Raw genomic sequence first — 21,199 nt, 5'->3', positions numbered from 1 at the left:
TTTGTATGTTACAAAAACCTGTAAACATAACAGGTTTGAAAATATTAAAATTAAATATATTTTAAACTGCTTATACTTATAATTTTATATTTTATACATACTTATCCATTTTATACAAACGTTTATATTTTGGCCAGGAAAATATATATTCTTTGCTGTATGGGTTGTTAAGTTAGAAATGTATTTGTAGCCCCTGAAATACATTTTGAAATATATGTTAATATATCTAGGTTAAAACTAAATATATTTTCAAATTCAAAAATATATTTAATTAAGGGTTACTTTTTACAAAATGTATTTAGCATATATTTAATTTTTTATTGCCATATGACGAAAGAACAAAATAAATAAAATATGTGTTGTGAAAACAAGACTGTAACATGTTTTATTGTCAGAGAGCATATGGTGACCATTTTTTACTATAAATTATTATTAAAATAAATAATATTTTTTTTCTGGTGACTGGTTAATCTATTACTTGGCTAATATGGCAGTTGATGGTTTGGGATTTTACATTATTTGCTGATCTGCATGCATGATTATAGTACAATAATAGTAGGTCTGTAATGTCCAAAAGCGTCCACATGGTGTCACCTAATCTAAAACAAGGTCTTTGCAAAGGAGTCCTGTAATAAAAAAAAGATGAGTCACACACACAAACCTAGAATGTTTTGTATTTAGGTTTAAATAAAAAAAAAACATATGTATGTTACTTTCTATATTAGTCTACTAATTATTGTTAAAAGGCATTTTTTCTGACAGCTGTAATCTCCTCAGTTTAAGCCTAATGGATAGTTTGGTTTCTGCTCTGGCCTATTATTTACCTGGTCAGATCAGGTGATGCATTCAGATGGCTACCTTGGAGACAATGAGTCTCAGTTTCTGTTGCAGCCCCCATCTATTATTTAGCCAAGCAGGTGTGTCTCCCATGGCACAAGAAAAGTCATTTACTGAGTGTGAAAAACAGGTAATTATTGATGATGATACCTGAGTCCTAAGTTCTCCTGCTCCTATGTAGTCCTTCTGGACAACACATTTTAAGTGTTATTCTAGATATATGGTGTAGCCTATTTCAAATAATTTGATTGATAAAACACAGCCAGAAGACGAATTAATCCTTAAATTACACATAGGCATTAAATGAAAGAATGCCCCTTAAGATAAAGGCCGTTACAGCAAACCAGAAGTAAGCTGTATTCGACGGTCTGTGAACAGAGTGACAGTAAAGACTCTCCTCAACCAGGTGGCCACATGAGATTCCTTCTCAAACATCAAGGAGAGCCTTTGATGCCAGCGGGGATTAAGCAATGTGTCTGTACTGGCTAAAGAAAAGGTGCTTTTGTCTGAAAGTGCTCTTAAATGTCATTTTCATCCTCATCCAACCTACTTAATCCGGTGATCTGTGATGCAACCCCTTATTTATGCTGGCCTAAATCTATTGCACCAAACTATAGGCAGTAAGTCACTAATCAGACATAATGGATGTCTGCTAAGCTTGCAATACTTTAAATATTTATAAGTTGGTGTGACTAGCCATATTAGCTTTCAGTCTGCTGTTGTGTTGTGTCCACTCCACAGTCAACCAACCATTACTGCTGTATCAAAATGTGCAAGAATAATCAACTTTATTCAACATTATAGTGGGACCTAAAAACGTGTTAATTTATACAATTATACATTGAATGGAAAAATACGCGAGCTTTTACTAATTGCACAAAAAAAAACATGTTTCACAAATGCTCGTTTTTTCAATGTAAGTTACTTCTTTTCTTTCAAACACGCTGAACAATCCTCGGATGCGCGACACACACTACACTCCCTTAACTGTAACCGCCCTTCGCTTTCAACTCGTCTTATCCAATAAGAATCAATCTCGTGTCTCAGTCTTCCATTGTTTATAGAAGTTGACCAATCACCGAGCTCCTCGCTGAGGCGCCACTCAACGCACCCCGCCATTTTGTAGCGCGTTAAGAAAACTCAGCCAAGCAACAAAGTTGCAGATCAGAGCTGCTGTTCCTCGGTGTGCAATGGACGGGTAAGTGATGCTACTATAATAGGAATGGATAACAAATCGGACTGTTTTGGGGATAAGCACCTTTTATGAGCGCACAAATTAACTTTAGGTTTATTAAACTAGCTTTCTTTTTTGTTTGATTGGTCAGCGCGAGCTTTTTCATCATCGGTTGCGAAGAAACAAACCCGCAGTTTATCCGTACGTCATGTTTTTGTCCGATGCTCGCAGTTTTCATAATAACATTTAATTACATGTTTTTTTTTATTTCTGTTTGTACGTTGCCCGTGTTTTAGACTAACTAAATTAGACAAATTCAACTTTCCACTCCAACTTAGCAAGATTTCCCTCAAAATGTCTTGCGTCGCGTGTGCAGTAATATCTGAATAGTAATGAACAGAAAGTAGTGAGCAGGATAGGCTACTTTAAAACTTATACATACGCAAAAACAAATAAAGTATAAACTAACGTTAACTATATAATCAGGAGATTTAGTAAGGTTCATACTTAGAATTAATAGTTAGGTTTGTGTGATGGCATTGACATTTTTTTCCCTGTGCAGCCGCCTAGAGACTGAATTGTATCCTATGGGATCAAGTTACGCAGAATTAGAGTAAGTTTACCTGATATTTTACAGCTCACAGGTGATAAAAAGTTTTACAATGGGTGACTTTGTCTTTTCTTAAATCTTTAAGCTTTTCTTTCTGATCCGCTCTTTTCATTTGTATTAGCTGTTTGGTCCATAATTCGTCTCGAAACACGTTATTTCTCCTACAGAAAATTCCCATGGTAACCATGGTTTCCGCCAGAGTAACGTAGTTACCAGTTTTATGGCAGATTGTTACTATGGTAACAGTTGTAGCATTGTAAATGGTTGTAAAGATGGTCCAGTCAATCTAACTGATAGACCTGGATAAACCAGAAAGACGCATTGGACACGGGCTATGTAACATGATATACAGAAACTGAAGAGTTCAACCACACCTCTGGTTTTAGGAAAACAGTGACCACAGGCCACAGGATCCCCTTGTTTGAGCTCACACACCTATTTACATGCTGTTATTTCCTCTTGGGAATATGTATCAGAACTTGGATCAGCTTCTTTCGCTATTCATTGTTTGCCCGCTGTGCTGTGTTGATATTAGGGCTTGTTAAAGATCTGAGACGGAGAACTGATTCTGGCATTGGGTTTACTGTGAGTTCATGTGAAACAGGATGTGGGGGTTAATGTTCAACCATTGACTGACCCAAAATACCACTCATATTTCTTGCTCTTAGAGAGATCTGTGGGAAATAAAAACTAGATTGTTTTAATCTTCTTTATGATGATTATTCCTTTAATGGATATAAACATCTGACTAACTTAGGCCAGATGAAATGTTAGGCTCCGCCTAAATATTATTTACGTCATGTTACCATATCTACTTGCAGTCTGAAAGTGGTTATATTTTATTGATTGTGATGTAAAGTTACGTATTATATTAAATTTTTAAGGTTTTCTTGTCTTTCATTCATCCTAAACTTATAACAAACTTGGTTTAAAGGTGCAGTTTGTAAATTTTAGCGGCATCTAGTGGTGAGGTTGCGAATTGCAACCAACGGCTTATTCCACTGCTCACCCCTTGCTTTTGAAACACATAGAGAAGCTACGTTAGCTGCCTCCGGACAAACATGTCATTGTCGGAGACAACTTAGTAAAAAGAATTGTCCGTTAAGGGCCTCTGTAGAAAAATGGCGGCACAAAATGGCGACTTCCATGTAAGGGCACCCTCTTTGTATGTAGATAAAAGGGCTCGTTCTAAGGTAATACACACATAACGGTTCATTATGAAAGGTCTTTATACACCCCTGATAATTTAGTTTTGTATATTATTTTGCATTTCTGTCAAAAGATCTTTCTAAAAATTACACCCTGCACCTTTAAATGAGGGATAGGTTGTGCTAGTACACGCTTAGCTTATTTAATTCTCTGTTCTCCTTTTCTAATTTCAATTTGATTCTGTTTTTATTTCTTGTTTCATGCTCTGATTTTCTTTTTTTTCTGCTTTTAACAGCGTTGTTCACGATATTGCAGTTGGTACAAAGGTAAGAATCCTATTGTAAACTTCAACCAGCATATGCAACTGACTACATACATAGGCTACACTTTTACAGCCTGACCCGTTTCAGTAAATAAAATCCATTCTCTAATCTTCATTTTCTTGTGTATGTAACGGCTCTCTGTGTTGGAAAAAAAATCACGCGGCGTTTGCTATGTATGTCCACACCTTGTGCTATCACCCCCTTTAGATATGATTCATCCTGACAACAAAGAAGTGAATCGTTTTAGGGCAAATCAAGAACAGATGTGTCATTACACCATCGTGCAGTTTATTTTTATTTACCGCAAAGTTGACTTTTAACTCAATACTGATTCGGTTAACTCATGCAAACAGGATTCTGGTTTGCAGAATTTCCGTTGATTGTATATGTGGACGGCCGTTGTGAAATTCAAGGTTGAGAAATACGTAACATACCGCTGGGCTTAGCCTTTGCAATGCCACAACATGAACAGTCCTCTTTGTTATTAAAGATTATTTCCTGTGGTATGTGGGTTGTGAGGAGGAGCACGAGGAACAAAAGGCTCATTCATGGGCCTCATTTAAGTTACAAACTTACACATTTTAGGTCATGCAGAAACGTATGGAGCATGAAGCCTGCATTTAAGGGGGACTTTTTCAGAGTTTGCTTCTAATAATAGCATATAATAGTCTGGACTTTAAAAGGTTTTTTTATTTCTCATACAGAGCACAGGCAAAGTTTTAGTAGTGTGAATGTTTTACGTTTAAACTGGTAACGGTCCATTTTGTTTTATAAGACATTATAAGAAAAGCAAATAAAAGTAATTTCTTCATGACTTATGATTATATATTGGTTCCATTGGAACCTGCTGATTGGATCATGACATAATATACCCCAAAATTAAATACTAAACTTTTATTTTGTTTTAGAATATTGTGCGCAACTTGAGCCATTTATGAGGACAGTTAATGGACTAAATTTGCTTTCATGTCATCTTTATAATGATAATTGGCTTATTTGGGGGTTTCAATGGTCACATTTGTTGTACATACAGGTGATGAGCTCTCTATTCTTCTGGTTGGATTTCTGAGTGGACCTGTTTCAGAGACATTCCTGAGAGATTGGTTCAGGCTGTTGATATGATGAGATGAATGAAGGCCATTCATCAAATGCAAATATGTTTGCCTGATCACTCGGCACACACATGTAGCTCTTGTGTTTGTTCAGCAGGGCTGATCAGAGAGAAGATGCCTGGGGGAGGTGCTAAGAGGTCACATGGGGTTGCTTGATGTTATCAGTCGCTCTTTCTCTCTATCCTGGTATCTTTGCTTGTCGAAAGATTGTTTGCCACACGTGCTGATTAAAGGAATATACAACATTCCCAGCATGTTTTAACTTAACCATTAACACATTGTGACTGGTTTTTAGTGGTAGTGTCAAACAAATCCCCAAATTGTGTGTACATGCAGTTGGTGGTTTCTATTATGGCATGCAGTAATGTAAAACTGAGGTTTAGACCTGCTTATAACCTGTATGGTTAGTGTGGTAAACAGCTCTGAATAGTAACTGTGGGTATGTGGCACACCTGGGCGTATAGAGATAATGGGTTCTGTGTATTCAGTTCTGGGTTGGGTTTCAGTTACCTGCAGCGCAGACACAAGATCTCCATGGTGAACGCATTACAATCAAAGCTACCGTGGCAACGGCCCCCGTTTTTTTTTTTTTTTTTTTAAAGATGTGAATTGCTTCGGTCTTAGCCCATCCTCCCTGCTTTTCACACCTTTCTAATCTGTTAAACCCAGTATCCCATCATGCCACACCCGACACATTTTAACACTTTGCATGTTTGTATTCATTATGCTTGATTAACTCGCTTAAATGCACAGTTGTGGTGTTGTGTAACATCATCTGCAGGCTTGAATAAAAGGATTCGGGTTTGAAGTTATCCTCTGCTGGTTTCTTCTGAAAATAATTTACATGTGTCTCTCGGTCACATTTACATTTATGTTTTGGCACACTCTTTTATTCAAAGCGACTATCTGTTTTTTCATTTGTGTGTTCTCTGGATATCAAACCCACAATGCAATGCTCTACCAATTGAGCTATAGGAACACAGTTAAATATAAGCACAAAAAAAGGGGGGATGCACCGAAAGGAAAATATTTGTCCGAAGCCGAATATAATGAGACACAATTAGCCGTAGGCCGAATACCAAAAACCAAACTTGTTTTTTCTGTTTTACCAGTTATTTTGCCAATTTTTTTTACCATTGCATAAGTGACTATCAAGACTATGCTTTTTACTATGTTTGTTTGACAGTTAATTTAACAATATATATTTTTTTAAATAGTGCCTTTTTACACATTGTCACTTGCGTTTTCTGTGATCGGTTAGATAAAACGTGTGTGCCTCTCACTCAATGGTGGTTGCTATTTCATTGCATCAATAAAACCCTCACTGCTCTGTAAAATCTATTGTTTTTTTTTCACTTGTTCAGCCGAACACTGAAAATGCTTTTTTGCTATTTTCGGCCAAATAACTTTATTTTGCCGAACATTCGGTGCATCCCTACAAAATCATTTATTGCAATGGACTATTTGGTGGCAAAAGTTTGCAATTTACCCACCATTTTAACTAGTGATGCACCGAAATGAAAATTCTTGGCCGAAACCGAAAAAAGCAAACCAAGGCCGAAAAACCGAAACACTGAAAGAAATTATTATGCCAATTATTAGTACAAATGCATTTATGGCTATCACTGTGTACTAACTAGGGGTGTGTGACGGATCAAAAAACTCACAGTTCGGATCACGTTACAGTTTTTGAGGCACAGATCAGATTATTTTTCCGATCAGCAAAAAGCGGGTGGGAAAAATCTAATAAACAAAGAAATTGCAAACATTTATAAAAAAGAACAAGATAATTTTGTTTATATGTGCCCTGTCAATAACAGAGAGATTTTATGTTTGCTTGTTTTTTTTTTAAACGCGTCTCTCTAGTATGTGCACTACAGAGGGCACTTAAACGCGCGCGCACAAAAAGAGAAGGAGGGTGAATCTCAAACAGCGCAACAGTCGCTCCACATAAAAACGTTACGTTGTGTTTCGTTGCTTTATTTGCCAAATGTACGTTAATGGATTACAGTATGAGACACATTAGCGCGACTCTCTCTAAAGTTTACACATCAAGACATGCTTAATCTTTGCAGACACGTGCAAACGGCTCGACCGTGAGTGAAACCTGCTTGAGCACGAAGGGGAGGGGTGTGTGACGACTGATCACCGTGAGTGAAACCCAAGCGCTAGCGCACGGATTGGAGGGGGCGCGGTTGACATTCATTTTCGGTTGACATTTTCGGCTGGATTTTTTATTTCGGCCCGAAACCGATAATGCCGTTTTCGCAAATAATGCAAATTTCGGTGCACCCCTAATTTTAACCAAAGAATATAGTGGTTTAAAAAGTATTACATGCTTTTTGTTTTTGTTTGTTTTTACAAAAAATGTAGCTTCGTTGGTAGAGCATTGCATTAGCAGTGCAAAGGTCATGGGTTTGATCCCTTGTAAACACACACAATAATAAAATGGACCTCAAATGCACTGTAAAGCCCTTTCACACACAGATTACTGAAAATACACAAAGTTTTCCGGGGCTCATTTGATTTAGTTCATTCACACTACCAATTATTTTTAGAAATCTGTGCATGAGTCTACACACATCTCATAAGGATCCCGTAAAGACACATGACGACGTGTATTGTGTTCGAAATCATGCACAACATTTTTATTTTGAATGCTGATCAGCATTTAAAACCACTGTTTTAATTTGTGGCTTTTAATAAAGCTTGAGTTGTATTAACACGAAATAGTAAATGATGCAGTTTAGTGTAAGCATGCAGTAGAGAAGAGCAGCTAGTAACGTTTTCTGTAGAGGTCATAAAGTTTCAATTTTAGCTTATTTTGGAGTATTTCTCAAAATGGTTGTTTATTCAGAGAAAAGCTCGACTTGGTACGTTAAGATGTCGTACCAGATGCCTGTTGTATAGTCACCCCCCTCTGGTTTACATGTGGTTCTCATTGAGTTGTTTTGGCTGTGGAATGTTAATATGTGGTGGGCAGGACCGCGTGTGGTTATGTGGGCTCCAGGACTTTTTTTGCTGAATGCTCTGATTTTATCCTTGCTGTGGATGTAGAGCGTTGGACAATCGCAATGTAGTTTGATCTTCTGTTACAGTGTTGTCTGAAATCAGACAACAAACAAACATTTGTCTTCAGTTGTCTGAGCTGAATCGGGCAAAGTCTCATTATGTGCAGAAGTGAAATTTACAATATATAAAAAAGGATTTATTAATAATTTAAAAAAAATTATGCTATTTAACACATTAGGCTACGTGTCATTTTGTGTTCAAATAAATATGTGACAACAGATGTTGATATGTGTCTAGTTTGGGACAACATATTTAGTATCTGTTTTTTAAAGTGTATTTTTAAATTTTGGCTGAACCTCTGTAGAAACCTTTTAGATTCCTCTTGATCAGCAACCCAGAAACATAAAGCCGCCCCCCTCCCCGTAGTCTGCTGAGATCTATTGCTTTTTGGGGGATGTTGTCTACTGGCTGATCTCCAACCTCGCCTACCCTTAAGGCTATGCTGTTTTACAGGAATGCTGGATGTCGTCATATTGTCCTATTTCTGTGTTCAGTTTCATGTTATATTTTCTTTTCACTACTTGTGGGCATTCATGGGTGGTACCCAATTTAAAAGGACAGTCCACTTTTTTGAAAATAGGCTCATTTTCCACTCTTCTGTAGTTACATAGTGTATTAAGGCAGAAATGAAAATAAAAAAAAATAGTCCCCTTGGTAACTTTCAATGGCAGGGGACTATTTTTGGGTGCTGTGTAATATCATTGCGCCTGCTGCAGCCATGTTACAGCAGCAAAGTCATTGATTTTTACGCCAGAATGAGAGTATAGTTCCTACCTAGCCATATCTGCCTAGAAAATCACAACTTTTAATTCTACGTCGGTCTTAGTACATGATGTAACTACGTATGTTTTAAATAGGAAAAATATCGAAACTCTTTGGTGTTAGCGTGATGCTAATGGTCTAATCAGATTCAATGGATTATGCTAAGCTATGCTAAAACTGGAACTGCCAGACCTGGAGATCGGCTGAATAGATTTTAAAATGGTGAAAAATCAAATGTTTAACTTTAGGGTAGCTGAAAAATTAGCCTATTTAAGTAGAGTGTCCCTTTAAGTTTGAATGTTTTGATCTACTTGATTTCTCTAACTTTGTAACAGCTATACAAAATAATCAAATATTTTTGAACACACTTTGATCTCGAACTTTCCTTTTTTCCAGAGAGGATCTGACGAGCTGTTCTCCTGTGTTTCCAGCGGGCCCTATATCATGAGCTCAGCAGGTAGGCTTCCTCTCATTGTTACCTTCTCAAGTTTTGTCCGAGCGAACCTGACACTCTGTCCTCTTTACAGCCAACGGCAACGACAGCAAGAAGTTCAAAGGGGACATCAGAAGTCCCAGTGCACCTTCTAGAGTTATACATGTGCGCAAGCTCCCCAATGACATCAACGAAGCTGAGGTCATCTCTCTCGGCCTTCCATTCGGCAAAGTCACCAATCTCCTTATGTTGAAGGGAAAGAACCAGGTACCATTCGTGTCACTATTAAAGGGACCCTCAACTTTTTTTGAAAATATGCTCATTTTCCAGCTCCCATAGAGTTAAACATGTGATTTTTACAGTTTTGGAATCCATTCAGCCGATCTCGGGTCTGGCTCTAGCACTTTTAGCATAGCTTAGCATAGTCCGTTGAATCTGATTGGACCATTGGCATCGTGCTCAAATGTAACCAAAGAGTTTCAATATTTTTCCTATTTAAAACTTGACTCTTCTCTAGCTGTACTAAGACCAACAGAAAATTAAAAGTTGCGATTTTCTAGGCAAAAATATTGAAACTCTTTTTGGTTGTTTTTGAGCGTGATGCTAATGGTCTAATCAGATTCAATGGATTGTGCTAAACTATGCTAAAAGTGCTAGTGCCAGACCCGGAGATCAGCTGAATGGATTCCAAAATGGTAAGAATCAAGTGTTTAACTCTAGGGGAGCTGGAGAATGAGCATATTTTCAAGGGGGGTGGAATGTCCCTTTAACGCTTAGCTGCCTACCTTGAAAAATATATGCGTACGAACATGCTTTTTTCCCACTAAGGCTTTTTTGGAGATGAATTCAGAAGAGGCGGCACAGACGATGGTCACGTACTATTCATCTGTAACACCAGTCATCAGAAATCATCCCATCTTCATGCAATACTCCAACCACAAAGAACTCAAAACAGACAACTCACCAAATCAAGTGGTATGTGCTTAAAGACCCTCTGTTTCCATTCACCCTCCCTGCAGACTTAAACTCCCAGCACTTTGTTTAAGTCTTCAACTACATGCTTTATTCATTTATAAATGTTTATGTAAATATAGAGACAGACCTTAATGATGAGTAATTCGGAGCAGATGTGCATTTGATGGTAGATATAAGTGTGCATTTGTTTTCCTCTATAAACTCTCTAAACAGTTTATATGCCTCTAAAGGCCTTAAACAGCAAATTCCACAGCTGTAGCCCATCAGCACAAGTTTGGAGGATTGCTTAAGTCGCCTTGCGTGTTTCTGTTTGAGTAAACACACACAACATGTAGCAAATGGCCTTCATACAGCACAATCCGAGTTTGATTTTTGTCTGCTAAGAGACCGTCTATGAATATGTGTGTGTATATATAGGAATGTAATCTCTATAAACAAGCGGGGTGTTAACTTTTTAAATCATTTTAAACACTTGATTTTATGTGTTTATAGAGGGCACAGGCTGCACTGCAGGCAGTGAATGCCGTTCAGACCGGTGGCATGTCTTTAGCTACTGTTGACCCTTCTGGTATGACTGGCCCCAGCCCTGTGCTTAGGGTTATAGTTGAAAACCTCTTCTACCCTGTGACCCTGGATGTCCTTCAGCAGGTATTAACATCCTTCAGTTTTCTTACTTAAAGATGATGAACATATTGGTAGATATTGAAACATGCTAAATGTTTTCTCGACAGATCTTCTCCAAGTTTGGCACAGTGTTAAAGGTGATCACTTTCACAAAAAACAACCAATTTCAAGCTCTCCTCCAGTTTGCTGACGGTCTGACTGCGCAACACGCAAAGCTGGTGAGTGGCGCCATCTATCAGTCAGTATCAGTAATAACACCTACTATGCTCGCTTTTGGAGACTGATAAACGGTCTACATTTTACTAGCAGCTCATTTGATTTGGACTTTTATTTTCCCATCAGGCCCTAGATGGACAAAACATCTACAACGGTTGCTGTACCCTGCGAATTAGCTTTTCTAAACTGACCAGCTTGAATGTGAAATACAACAACGACAAGAGCCGTGACTACACACGGCCAGACCTGCCCACAGGAGACAGCCAGCCTTCTCTTGAACATCACGCAATGGCTTCTGCATTTGCTACAGCAACAAATCCTTCCTCAATGCAGTTATATTAATTGTTTTTGGAAGTTAAGTAGTAAGAATTAATTTTCCATGTCCTGTTCTTTGCAGCTACACCTGGTATCATCTCCGCTTCACCGTATGCTGGAGCTCACACCTTCCCACAAGCATTTGCCATCCAGCAGGCCACAGGTATGAATGCATCTGCATGCATCTATGAATGATACATTTGTTAATCATATATGTATTAAATTCTTTCATGTAAACGATTGCATCTATCAGGGTTGACCCTTCATGGGTTTCCTGGAGCTTTGGCATCACTGGCTAATCCCGGAGCAGCTGCGGCCGCCGCGGCTGCGAGCCGACTGGGCTTCCCCGCCCTCCCAGGCAGCCACTGCGTCATGCTGGTCAGCAACTTGAACCCTGAGGTTAGCAGATCTCACACCTCACCCAAACTAGATTTATTTGATGGCCACTGGCAGTATTATCTTTAATCTTTCGCATTTTAACCTAAACAAAAACACATTTATTAAATATGAAAGATACTTTATGGCGTTATAAAAGTCCTTTTGTTTTGGGTCAATAAATTAAAAAAGGCTGTTGCTTAGAGTTTCCATTAACAGAAGCTCCGCCTCTTTATTCACACAAGTGTCCTCACCCCTCCTCCAGTACTACAGTTTTGTCATTTTCTTCCTCTTAACATCCTGAGGTTTTGCATAAAAAAGTGCAGTTCAGTTGAGCTTTATTCTGTTTCTTGTGTTGCTTTTATTTAAATATTTTGCTGCTTGACTTCGTGTTCCACTCATCTCTTTCAAATATTATACCATAGTAAAATGTTTTTTTTTTCTGTATTTCCTGTTGTATTTTCCTGTTGGTCTTGTTGTATCAAGGGTTAAAAAGAAATGGTCTGCTCCCACTGTAAATTAATAAACATTTGTTAATATCATCATCAATTTTAACAGCAAGATAATCAAGGGGTTTACCATGGTAAGGGGTATTATTGGGCATTTTCTTTAAGCCCCTTAACCATGGTAAAACCAATGTTTAATTAATAGTTTATATTTTACTGTACTGTTAATTTATTTTTTTAATACCTTAGATTAGGGCTGCACGATTACAGGAAATATGATGATCACGATTGTTTTGCTCAAACTTTTGATCACGATTAAAAATTACGATCATTTCTTATTTACTTCAGTATTTTTATTACACTTTACAGCCATGTATATAATATTATATACATTTTATAGGCCTATATTATAAAATATTTTATTGTTTTATAATATTCACAGCTCCCATTCTCTAAAACATTTGAAATAATTCCGCAAAATTCTGCATAGATTTTACAAAAGAAATCCGCAGAAATAACAAAAAAACTCCTTACACAGATTCCTTACAGCTGTACTACTATTGCATTTAAAGCAGTTCAGTTTTTTTTTTGCTTGATTCTAGACTGTCTATTTTGTGCTTGGTCTTTACACATTAATCGCGACGATTGTCATTAATTAATTGTGGGGCACGCATATCGTTATCATGATAAAAATACGATTAATTGTGCAGCCCTACCTTAGATCTTTTGCCAACTAATGCAATTTATTAAATGTAACAGTTCTCAAGAAATGTAGCAATATTAGGTTATTTATTAGTCAGTCCCTCCAGAAAAATGCTATTATGCGATTGCATGATTCAATGCATAATCAACCAAAGTCTGCATATTTCTGCTCGCAAAAATATGTTTGGCTTGCATGATGTCATAATCGCTGCATTTTCATAGCAAAAACTCATATATCTTAGCAGAAGTAGAAAAATGTTGCATTTACTTCACACATGCGCAGCCATGTCCCCTGTTGTCATGGGAATGTTAGGAAGTGACGTAATTATGCGACGATGAAAATGGCTGCAGTTTTCGGCACGTTCGCGCAGTTTTCGGCACGTTCGCGCAGTTTCCGGCAAGTTCGCGCAGTTTCCGGCAAGTTCGCGCAGTTTCATCGCATAAATATCCCGCATATTCCATCGCATTTTTTAAGAAAGCATGCCGCAAGATCAAGGATTTTTGCCCACAACAATGACAAAACACTTCTGCGTTTTTCTGGAAGGATTGATTAGTCAATTGAATATTCAACAGACCAAGGGGAAAATGCATTTGCATATGTCTAATGTTGAGCAGATTTAACTTTTCACATTGAAAACTTGCTATATTTTATCTAATTGCTAAAGAATAACTTATTTTGCTGGTGAATTTTCTGTTAACTTAGCACTATATTTATTTACTTTTGTATTTCTTTGTGTATACTGACCTTGTTTTTTACCTCCTTTTTTCTCCTGTTTCTCCCTCCCCGTTCCCCTCATCCCATTCCTCTTTTTTTGTTTTGAAATCTCGTTCCTCCTTTGCCAACTGGCTGCACGCACCATATGTCTCTCTTTACTGAACACTTACACAATCCAACATCATTTCATGATCACACACACACACACACACACACCACACCAACATCAATTCAAACACGCACACGTACATCTTTCCCTCCCCTCTCCCACCCCCCCTCTCTCCTGCTCCCAATCCATTAACCATCTTCATGATCCAACCATCGTTTTTTGCCATTTCCTGTGGAACTGCCTCGCTGCCTCGGATATGTTGAACCTCCACTCTGCCTCCGATCTTTACCTGTCTCTTCTTCCTCCGCTGCCCCCCTCTGCTGTCCTTTAAAGAGAGTTACGCCCCATTGCCTCTTTATTCTCTTCGGTATGTCATCCTTTAGCATCTTTATTTGTCACTCGTTTGTTTTGTTCATTTAATTTGTTTTAATTTCCTAAATCTTTGAGTGCCTCACTTGTTTTCTGCTGTATTTGGTGTGGTGAGATGAGAGGCGTCATGAAAAACTGCAGCCTTCTGCATTTCACGGAGGCTGCAGCTTTTAATGATGCAACAAAGTAAATTGGCACCTTGTAAAAATGTTGCATGCTTTGAAAACTTTCCACTACCTTTTTATTGCATGACTTTGGTGAAAAGCTATTTAAAATACTTGGTTAATAGTCAAGACTCCTGCTATTTTATAAGTTCATCCTTGTTTTTTGGTTAAAATACATCATTTTCATCCCCTCTAAAACTTTCGCTTTCGATACTTATGTTATGATTTATCCCTCAGTCAATCAGTTAATCTGAATATAAACTGAAGAGCTGCATATGCCCTTTAACTGTCCCCTTAACTTAATTTTTCTATGCAATGCAGTTTCTTCCTTAAAAGTCTACAATGCAATTCTTATGCTGCATCTTTTTTAACAGTATAACCCCCCAGATAATATTGCTTTTAGACACGTCTCTGGTTTAAGGAAAAAGCATGTGATAGTGTGATATAACGGAGTATCTTGATTGTGAACTGAAGTTTTTGTACAAAGCTGGTTTGATGATGGTGTGATTTAATATAGCAATACTGCATGTGAGTACAAGACATCACCCTTACCATTTCTCTGTTTTACTGTAGGTGTATATGGGGATGTATTAAGAGTCAAAATCATGTTCAACAAGAAAGAGAATGCTCTCATACAGATGTCTGATGGGACACAGGCACAGCTTGGTATATGGTCTTAAAATCATAACATTGGCTTGGAATCGTGCAGTATATGCGGGTGAATGTCTAAATACTAATGTATTTTCAGCAATGAGCCATTTGAATGGGCAGAAGCTGTATGGCAGGCCCCTGCGTGTTACGCTGTCCAAACACATGGCTGTCCAGATGCCACGAGAGGGACATGAGGATCAGGGTCTCACCAAAGACTACAGTAGCTCTCCTCTTCATCGCTTCAAGAAGCCAGGGTCCAAAAACTACTCCAACATCTTTCCTCCATCATCCACTCTCCACCTGTCAAATATACCGTAAGTTTATACACATCACCTTCTATTTTATTAGACTTGTTATTTAAAAACAAATCTTAATCACTATTTTTTTTCTGTTTCCAGGCCCTCTGTTGTTGAAGATGAACTCAAGATGCTCTTCACTAGCAATGGCGCTCTGGTTAAGAACTTCAAGTTCTTTCAGTAAGTGTTTGTTTGTTTGGCTGTGCCATTTTAATACCATCCCAGACTACTTAATATCTTTATTACATGGGGGTCCGGAACCCCTTGAGCGTTCGTAATGGTATTACTGGGGTCCTTTAAATTCAATATGTTTTTTCTTGAAAAATTAAATCAAACTAAAATGCATTAGGATAATAATAAAAATTAAGTCACTTACCCCTGTATCATACTTAACCACCAAGTCCTTTGATTGCCTTCAGAACACATTTTTAGATATTTTTTATGAAAACCGTGAGGCTCGGGACTAGTGCTGTGACGGATCGCAGTTGATCTGTGATATGTACGGATCACGACCTGCGGTTTGGCTCGGATGCAATTTGCGGATTAATATGCAAATTTAAATGGAAAAAAAGAGAAAGTTTATCATTTACACGTGTTTCTAAGGCTTGCAAATGTTAACATTCAAGTGATTTAAAATAATTTAACCGCAAAAGGTGCTAAAGTGAGCAGATTTCTGTATGCACATGCGGTTAAATCTGTCCGAAATCCTCATGTGTAAACTATAGAGAGAGTTGTGCTACTGTGTCTCATACTGTAGTTCAATACCATACATTTGCTGAATAGAACAATGAAAAACAACATAAAGTTTTTATGTGAAGCGACTGTTTATGCTGCATCTTCTTCCTGAAGCACTGTTTGGACTTCACCCTCCGCCTGTGTGTGTGTGCACGCGTTTAAGTGCCCTCAGGTGTTTAATTTACGGAGAGACGCGTTTCAAAAACCAAGCATAAAATCTTTCTGTTCTTGACAGGGCACATACACCCAAAATTATCTACTTTTTCTAATAAAAACATTTGTTTATGTCTTAAGTGAATTATAGAGTCAGAAACAAGTCTGTGCTTATTTTGTCTTAAAGAGACAGTAACCTCAATCAACTTAATTAAGTCTGTGTCATTAATGTTAATCAAACAACCCAAGACAAAAACCGTAATGTTATCCGAACCGTGAGTTTTGTGATCCGTCACAGCCCTACTTGTGACTGTCCCATATACTGCAGTTTTATTTTCACAATCAAGCCCAATAAAAGACATCACCAAAAAGGTCCATGTGCCATCAGTAGTTCAAAAATAATATTATGAAGCGACGAAAACACTTTTGTGCGCAAATAAGACAAAACGAACGATTTTATTCAAAAATTTGTTCTCCTCCTCGGTCCTTCAGTGCGCGTTCACGAGCAGACTATGGCGCATGCCGCTGACGTAGTTGCCAGCGTACAGACACATAATATGCTAGCAAGTAATTTGCACATTTTTACAGGCTGTTAAGTATTGTTTATAATGGTTGCATAATGGCTTAACCTCCTTAGACCTGGCATCATCAAATTTTTATGTTGTTTGCACCAATACTTAATTCTGTGTAACTGGAACCTGTTGTACACAAACGTGGACAATTACACTGCTTCATGTTTAAAGAAAAATATTTGGTTATTATCTTTATTGGTTCTTACTAACCCCAAATAGCTGGAAAATGCAAGCCAAACCAAAGCTCTTAGGAGGTAAAAAAAAGAGGAAAAAACATTGAAAAGTACGTAGTCTGCTTGTGAACGTGCACTGAAAGACCAAGGAGGAAAACAAATTGTTGAATGAAATAGTTTGTTTTGTTTTCTTTGTGCACAAAAGTGTTTTCGTCGCTTCATTTTATTATTGTTATTATTGAACTACTAATGAAAAATTAACCCTTTTGCCGATGTCTTTTATTTTTTTCTGAGCTTGATTGTGAAAATCAATGTCACAAGCTCATTTTCATCAAAAAATCTAATAATGTGTATTTTGAAGGCAATCGAAGGTGTTTGTGGCTTAGAACGACATAGGAGGAAGTGATTTTTTATAAAATTGTAATTTGGGGGTGAACTAACTCTTTAAAGTGAAGGTTCCATGTTAAAATCTATTCAGTAAATTTTAAAATGTTATGTAGTACATGAGTTGGGGCAATAAGGTCTTTGGTTGGGGTCTTCACCGTTACCACACATGTAGCTAATGTGTAGCCGATAGACTTAATAAATAAAGTTGGACGTTTATGTTCCTGAATTTAGGGACCATCTCTAAAGTAATACTGTACACATTTTTTTCTTCAATAGCATTTAACAGTTTATTTGAATAAATATCAAAATCTAAAAAGTGTGCATTATAGCTGGTTTTGAGACTGTTTGTTGACTATAAGTCATTTTATTTAAATGCTGTTAAAAGTAAAAATGTGTATGTTATTAAGTAACTTAAAGACGGTCCCTAAATTCAGCACTGTAAAATTGTAAATATTGAGATCTATTTCAGCTTGAGCGAATCTCTGATCCAAATAAAATCACATTTGTTCATCCATGCTGATTTATCAAAATATGCTTTTGATGTTTACAAACAAAACAACACATTCTATCGAGTACACGTAAGCTTTAATCACATCTCAAAAACACAACTTTTATTATCTCGAGATCACGAGAAAACAAGCAAGTACAAATAATAATAGTGCATGTCCTTTCTCCTCTTCCGTAACTGTGTAGACTAAAAATGATTATTTTATACATAATCATTATAGCAAAGTAGCAAGTGAGTGATGCATGTAGTGAAAAGGTTGAGGACCTCTGCTTTATTATGTTCACATTGTTTTCTTTTTTTAATGTTAACGCATTTCCTAAATCTGTTTTTAGGAAAGACCGCAAGATGGCTCTGATTCAGATGGGTTCGGTGGAGGAAGCAATCGAGTCTCTTATTCAGTTTCACAATCATGACCTTGGAGAAAACCACCATCTTAGGGTTTCCTTCTCTAAATCCACCATTTGAAACAAATGGCAGACCTAATTATTTTTCAACTTTAATGAGTCTTAACTACAAAGCTCACTTCCATCATTCCATTTATTTTATTTAAGAGGCATTTTTAGTGGTTTTAAATATATTTACATTTTTATCAAATATTTTAATCAACAGTTGTCAATAGTGTGGCCCACGACTTCATACTTCGAATTCATTAATGTTGTTTTGTATAATTTCATCAACTGTACGTGTCACTCCATTTTCTTTCTGATTTACTTTTAGGACTCTTTAAACTTTAGACACAAGTGCTTTACTGTATTTAGATGCAGAGCCGAACCACCATAGGCCTTTAAGTTCACAATCTGTACCATTTTGTGCCTTACTACCCCAGAACCTCAGCGAAACACCTGCAACTAATGTTTGCAAATCTAGTTTGCAATCAATTTCATGCCTTTGGGGGTCAAACAGTCATGCTCTCAGGAGCCGTGTATCATTTCCGGCTGATGGTACAGGCCTTGAACTCTGCATCCTGTATTTTCCAGTAGAGTTATACTCTTTATATCTTCTAGCTTTAGCATTTATACTGTATCTTTAGACATAGATTGTTTACAAGCAAATTTATGCAATCGTATGTGTATACATCTAGATTTGTATTGTTTTATACTGTGGGCCATTGCATGTTGGCTGTGGTCAGTCTGTTTATTGTTCGAATAGATGTTAAGTAGTCTTGGGCTTCATATAAATGTTTGATATAGCAGATTATTTAAGCTGTTCTAGTTAAACGCCCAATGTATTTTGTTTTCACGTACCTGCGTGTACACTACAGCTCAAAACCAAAGTCTTTACGCTCTTTACCTTCATAAGGGACATCCTGACACAAATAGCCTCAGATTGGCTTGTAGAAACTTGTCTTCTCTGTGCCCAAGCGCTCTGGATGTTTCTCTGTAGTGAACACCTGTGTTATGGAAACGGCTGTGCAGGTGAATTGGGGCGGTCAGCAGATGTCGGATCATTATCACACCTGCTGAACAGTGCGCAAGTCTTAACAGATCAGATACAATGGCCTTCAATGACCTCTGTAAATAATGACTTAAGGCCTTCATTGTACCCTCATAAAATATGAAAAGTGCCTTTTTTTAAAATGCTCAATGTCCTGGTAGATTCGTAGCAGTCCATCCTAGAGACATTATGCTGCATTGATTTCAAAATGATATTAGGGCCACAGAGAGACTTGTGATGTACACTTGTCACTGATCCGGACCAGACGACATACAGAAAACAATAGGAAAGATCTTGCTTTTTCCTTATTTTGACAATTCCCATTTGTGTGGGACCAATCTCAATGTAGGCTGAGGAAACAGGTGCTTTAAAAGAGTTAAGTACTTGGCTCAGTGGAAATGAAAAGAATTGTTGAAAATGTAAAACAAAAGAAAATGTGTTCTTAACAGTGGCTGGACAAAACCTGATTATGCATCCTTGCACAACATTTAAAAACCCTTGATTTATCTGCCTTAGATTAATTGTTTTTACTTGTAGTCAATGGACAGATGAGGTGTAAATACTATTTTTGTATCACAATGTTAAAAGTTACAGGTTTTTATATCCTTGAAACGTGTATATTTTGGCTATATTACAGCTAAGGATCATTAGCATGCAAAAAATACAGTTAAAGAATTAAAATAGATACAATCAGGATTACAGATTTATAGTCTATCATGTGCTTCATGACATTCCTAGTTGTACTTTTCTATGTATTTACCTTCAATAAATTCTTGTTTGCTTAACTCTGTATGTTTTTTTATGTTGTAAGAAAAACACATTTGTTATATGCATGTATATTTTCAAAAGTTATAATACAAAGCCTATAGGTAACACTTGACCATAAGTTTATATTAATGCATTAACTAACATGAACAAACAATATAGTTTATCAACATGAATAACTGTATTGACGTTAACAAAAATGAATGCATGTTATTTTGTTGTGCATTAATTAATGTTAACTGTTACGCTTGATTTTATAAATTCCCATATGGCAAAAAAAAAAGATTTAGGCAAAAATAGGTTTTAAGTATACGCTAGATACATTTTAGACAGTAAAGCTTAAATGTTTGATTTTGAAAATATATTTAGTTTTAACCTTCATATATTTACATATTCCAAAATGTATTTCAAGGTCAACAAATACATTTCTAATTTTACAACCCATATGGCAAAAAATAATGTTTCCTGTACAGAATATAAAAGTTTGTATAAAATGTTTAAAGTATAAGTATGTAATGTATAAATATTAAATTATGTATAAAATTATAGGAATATTTTTGTAGTTGAAAACATATTTCATCTTTTCAAACCTGTTATGTTTACAGGTTTGTTACATACAAAGTTTTTCTTCCAATGTATATATATATATATATATATATATATATATATATATATATATATATATATATATATATATATATACTGTGCTGGGCAGATTAATCTAGATTAATCTCATACAAAATAAAAGTCATTTTTTGCATAATAAATGAGTTTGTGCTGTGTGTAAATGTTATGTATATTTAAACACACACACGTACATACATTTAAGAAATGTTTTATTTATATATCTTTTTTATTTATATTATAAAAAATATAAATAAATATATATACTGTACACATGTAAATGCTTCTTAAATACATACATGAATGTGTGTGTATTTATATACATAATAACTACACACAGCACAAACTCATATATTATGCAAAAAATACATTGATTTTGTATGAGAATAATCTATGCCCAGCACTAATATATATATATT

General features: G+C 36.5%; 1 protein-coding gene and 1 long non-coding RNA gene across 3 annotated transcripts; one reads left to right on the top strand and one right to left on the bottom strand.

Moving 5' to 3' along the window:
• Positions 1–359: 359 nt before the first annotated feature.
• Positions 360–2,899, bottom strand: LOC129428149 (uncharacterized). The gene is made up of 3 exons (XR_008638859.2): positions 2,635–2,899; positions 825–950; positions 360–626 (listed from the first exon to the last, which is right to left on the bottom strand). It is a non-coding gene; the product is annotated as an uncharacterized lncRNA (long non-coding RNA).
• On the top strand, positions 1,930–19,799 carry ptbp1b (polypyrimidine tract binding protein 1b). 2 transcript variants are annotated; one of them, XM_073875909.1, is made up of 16 exons: positions 1,930–2,035; positions 2,574–2,624; positions 4,066–4,096; positions 9,436–9,496; positions 9,567–9,739; positions 10,301–10,447; positions 10,940–11,095; positions 11,179–11,289; positions 11,414–11,596; positions 11,690–11,765; positions 11,856–12,001; positions 14,283–14,316; positions 15,056–15,148; positions 15,231–15,447; positions 15,532–15,609; positions 18,290–19,799. In XM_073875909.1, exons 1-16 carry the CDS (start codon positions 2,028–2,030, stop codon positions 18,420–18,422), a joined length of 1,698 nt encoding a protein of 565 aa, XP_073732010.1. In that variant the 5' UTR covers positions 1,930–2,027; the 3' UTR covers positions 18,423–19,799. The 2 variants fall into 2 exon arrangements, with proteins under 2 accessions (XP_073732010.1, XP_073732011.1); XM_073875910.1 differs by lacking the exon at positions 2,574–2,624 and having other exon boundaries at positions 1,933–2,035.
• The last annotated feature ends 1,400 nt before the right edge of the window (positions 19,800–21,199 follow it).

The sequence above is a fragment of the Misgurnus anguillicaudatus genome, chromosome 14 (assembly GCF_027580225.2).
Source record: "Misgurnus anguillicaudatus chromosome 14, ASM2758022v2, whole genome shotgun sequence".
NCBI classification, from domain to species: domain Eukaryota; kingdom Metazoa; phylum Chordata; class Actinopteri; order Cypriniformes; family Cobitidae; genus Misgurnus; species Misgurnus anguillicaudatus.
Note: the sequence above shows the minus strand (reverse complement) of the source record. Positions and strands in the feature narration are given on the sequence as shown.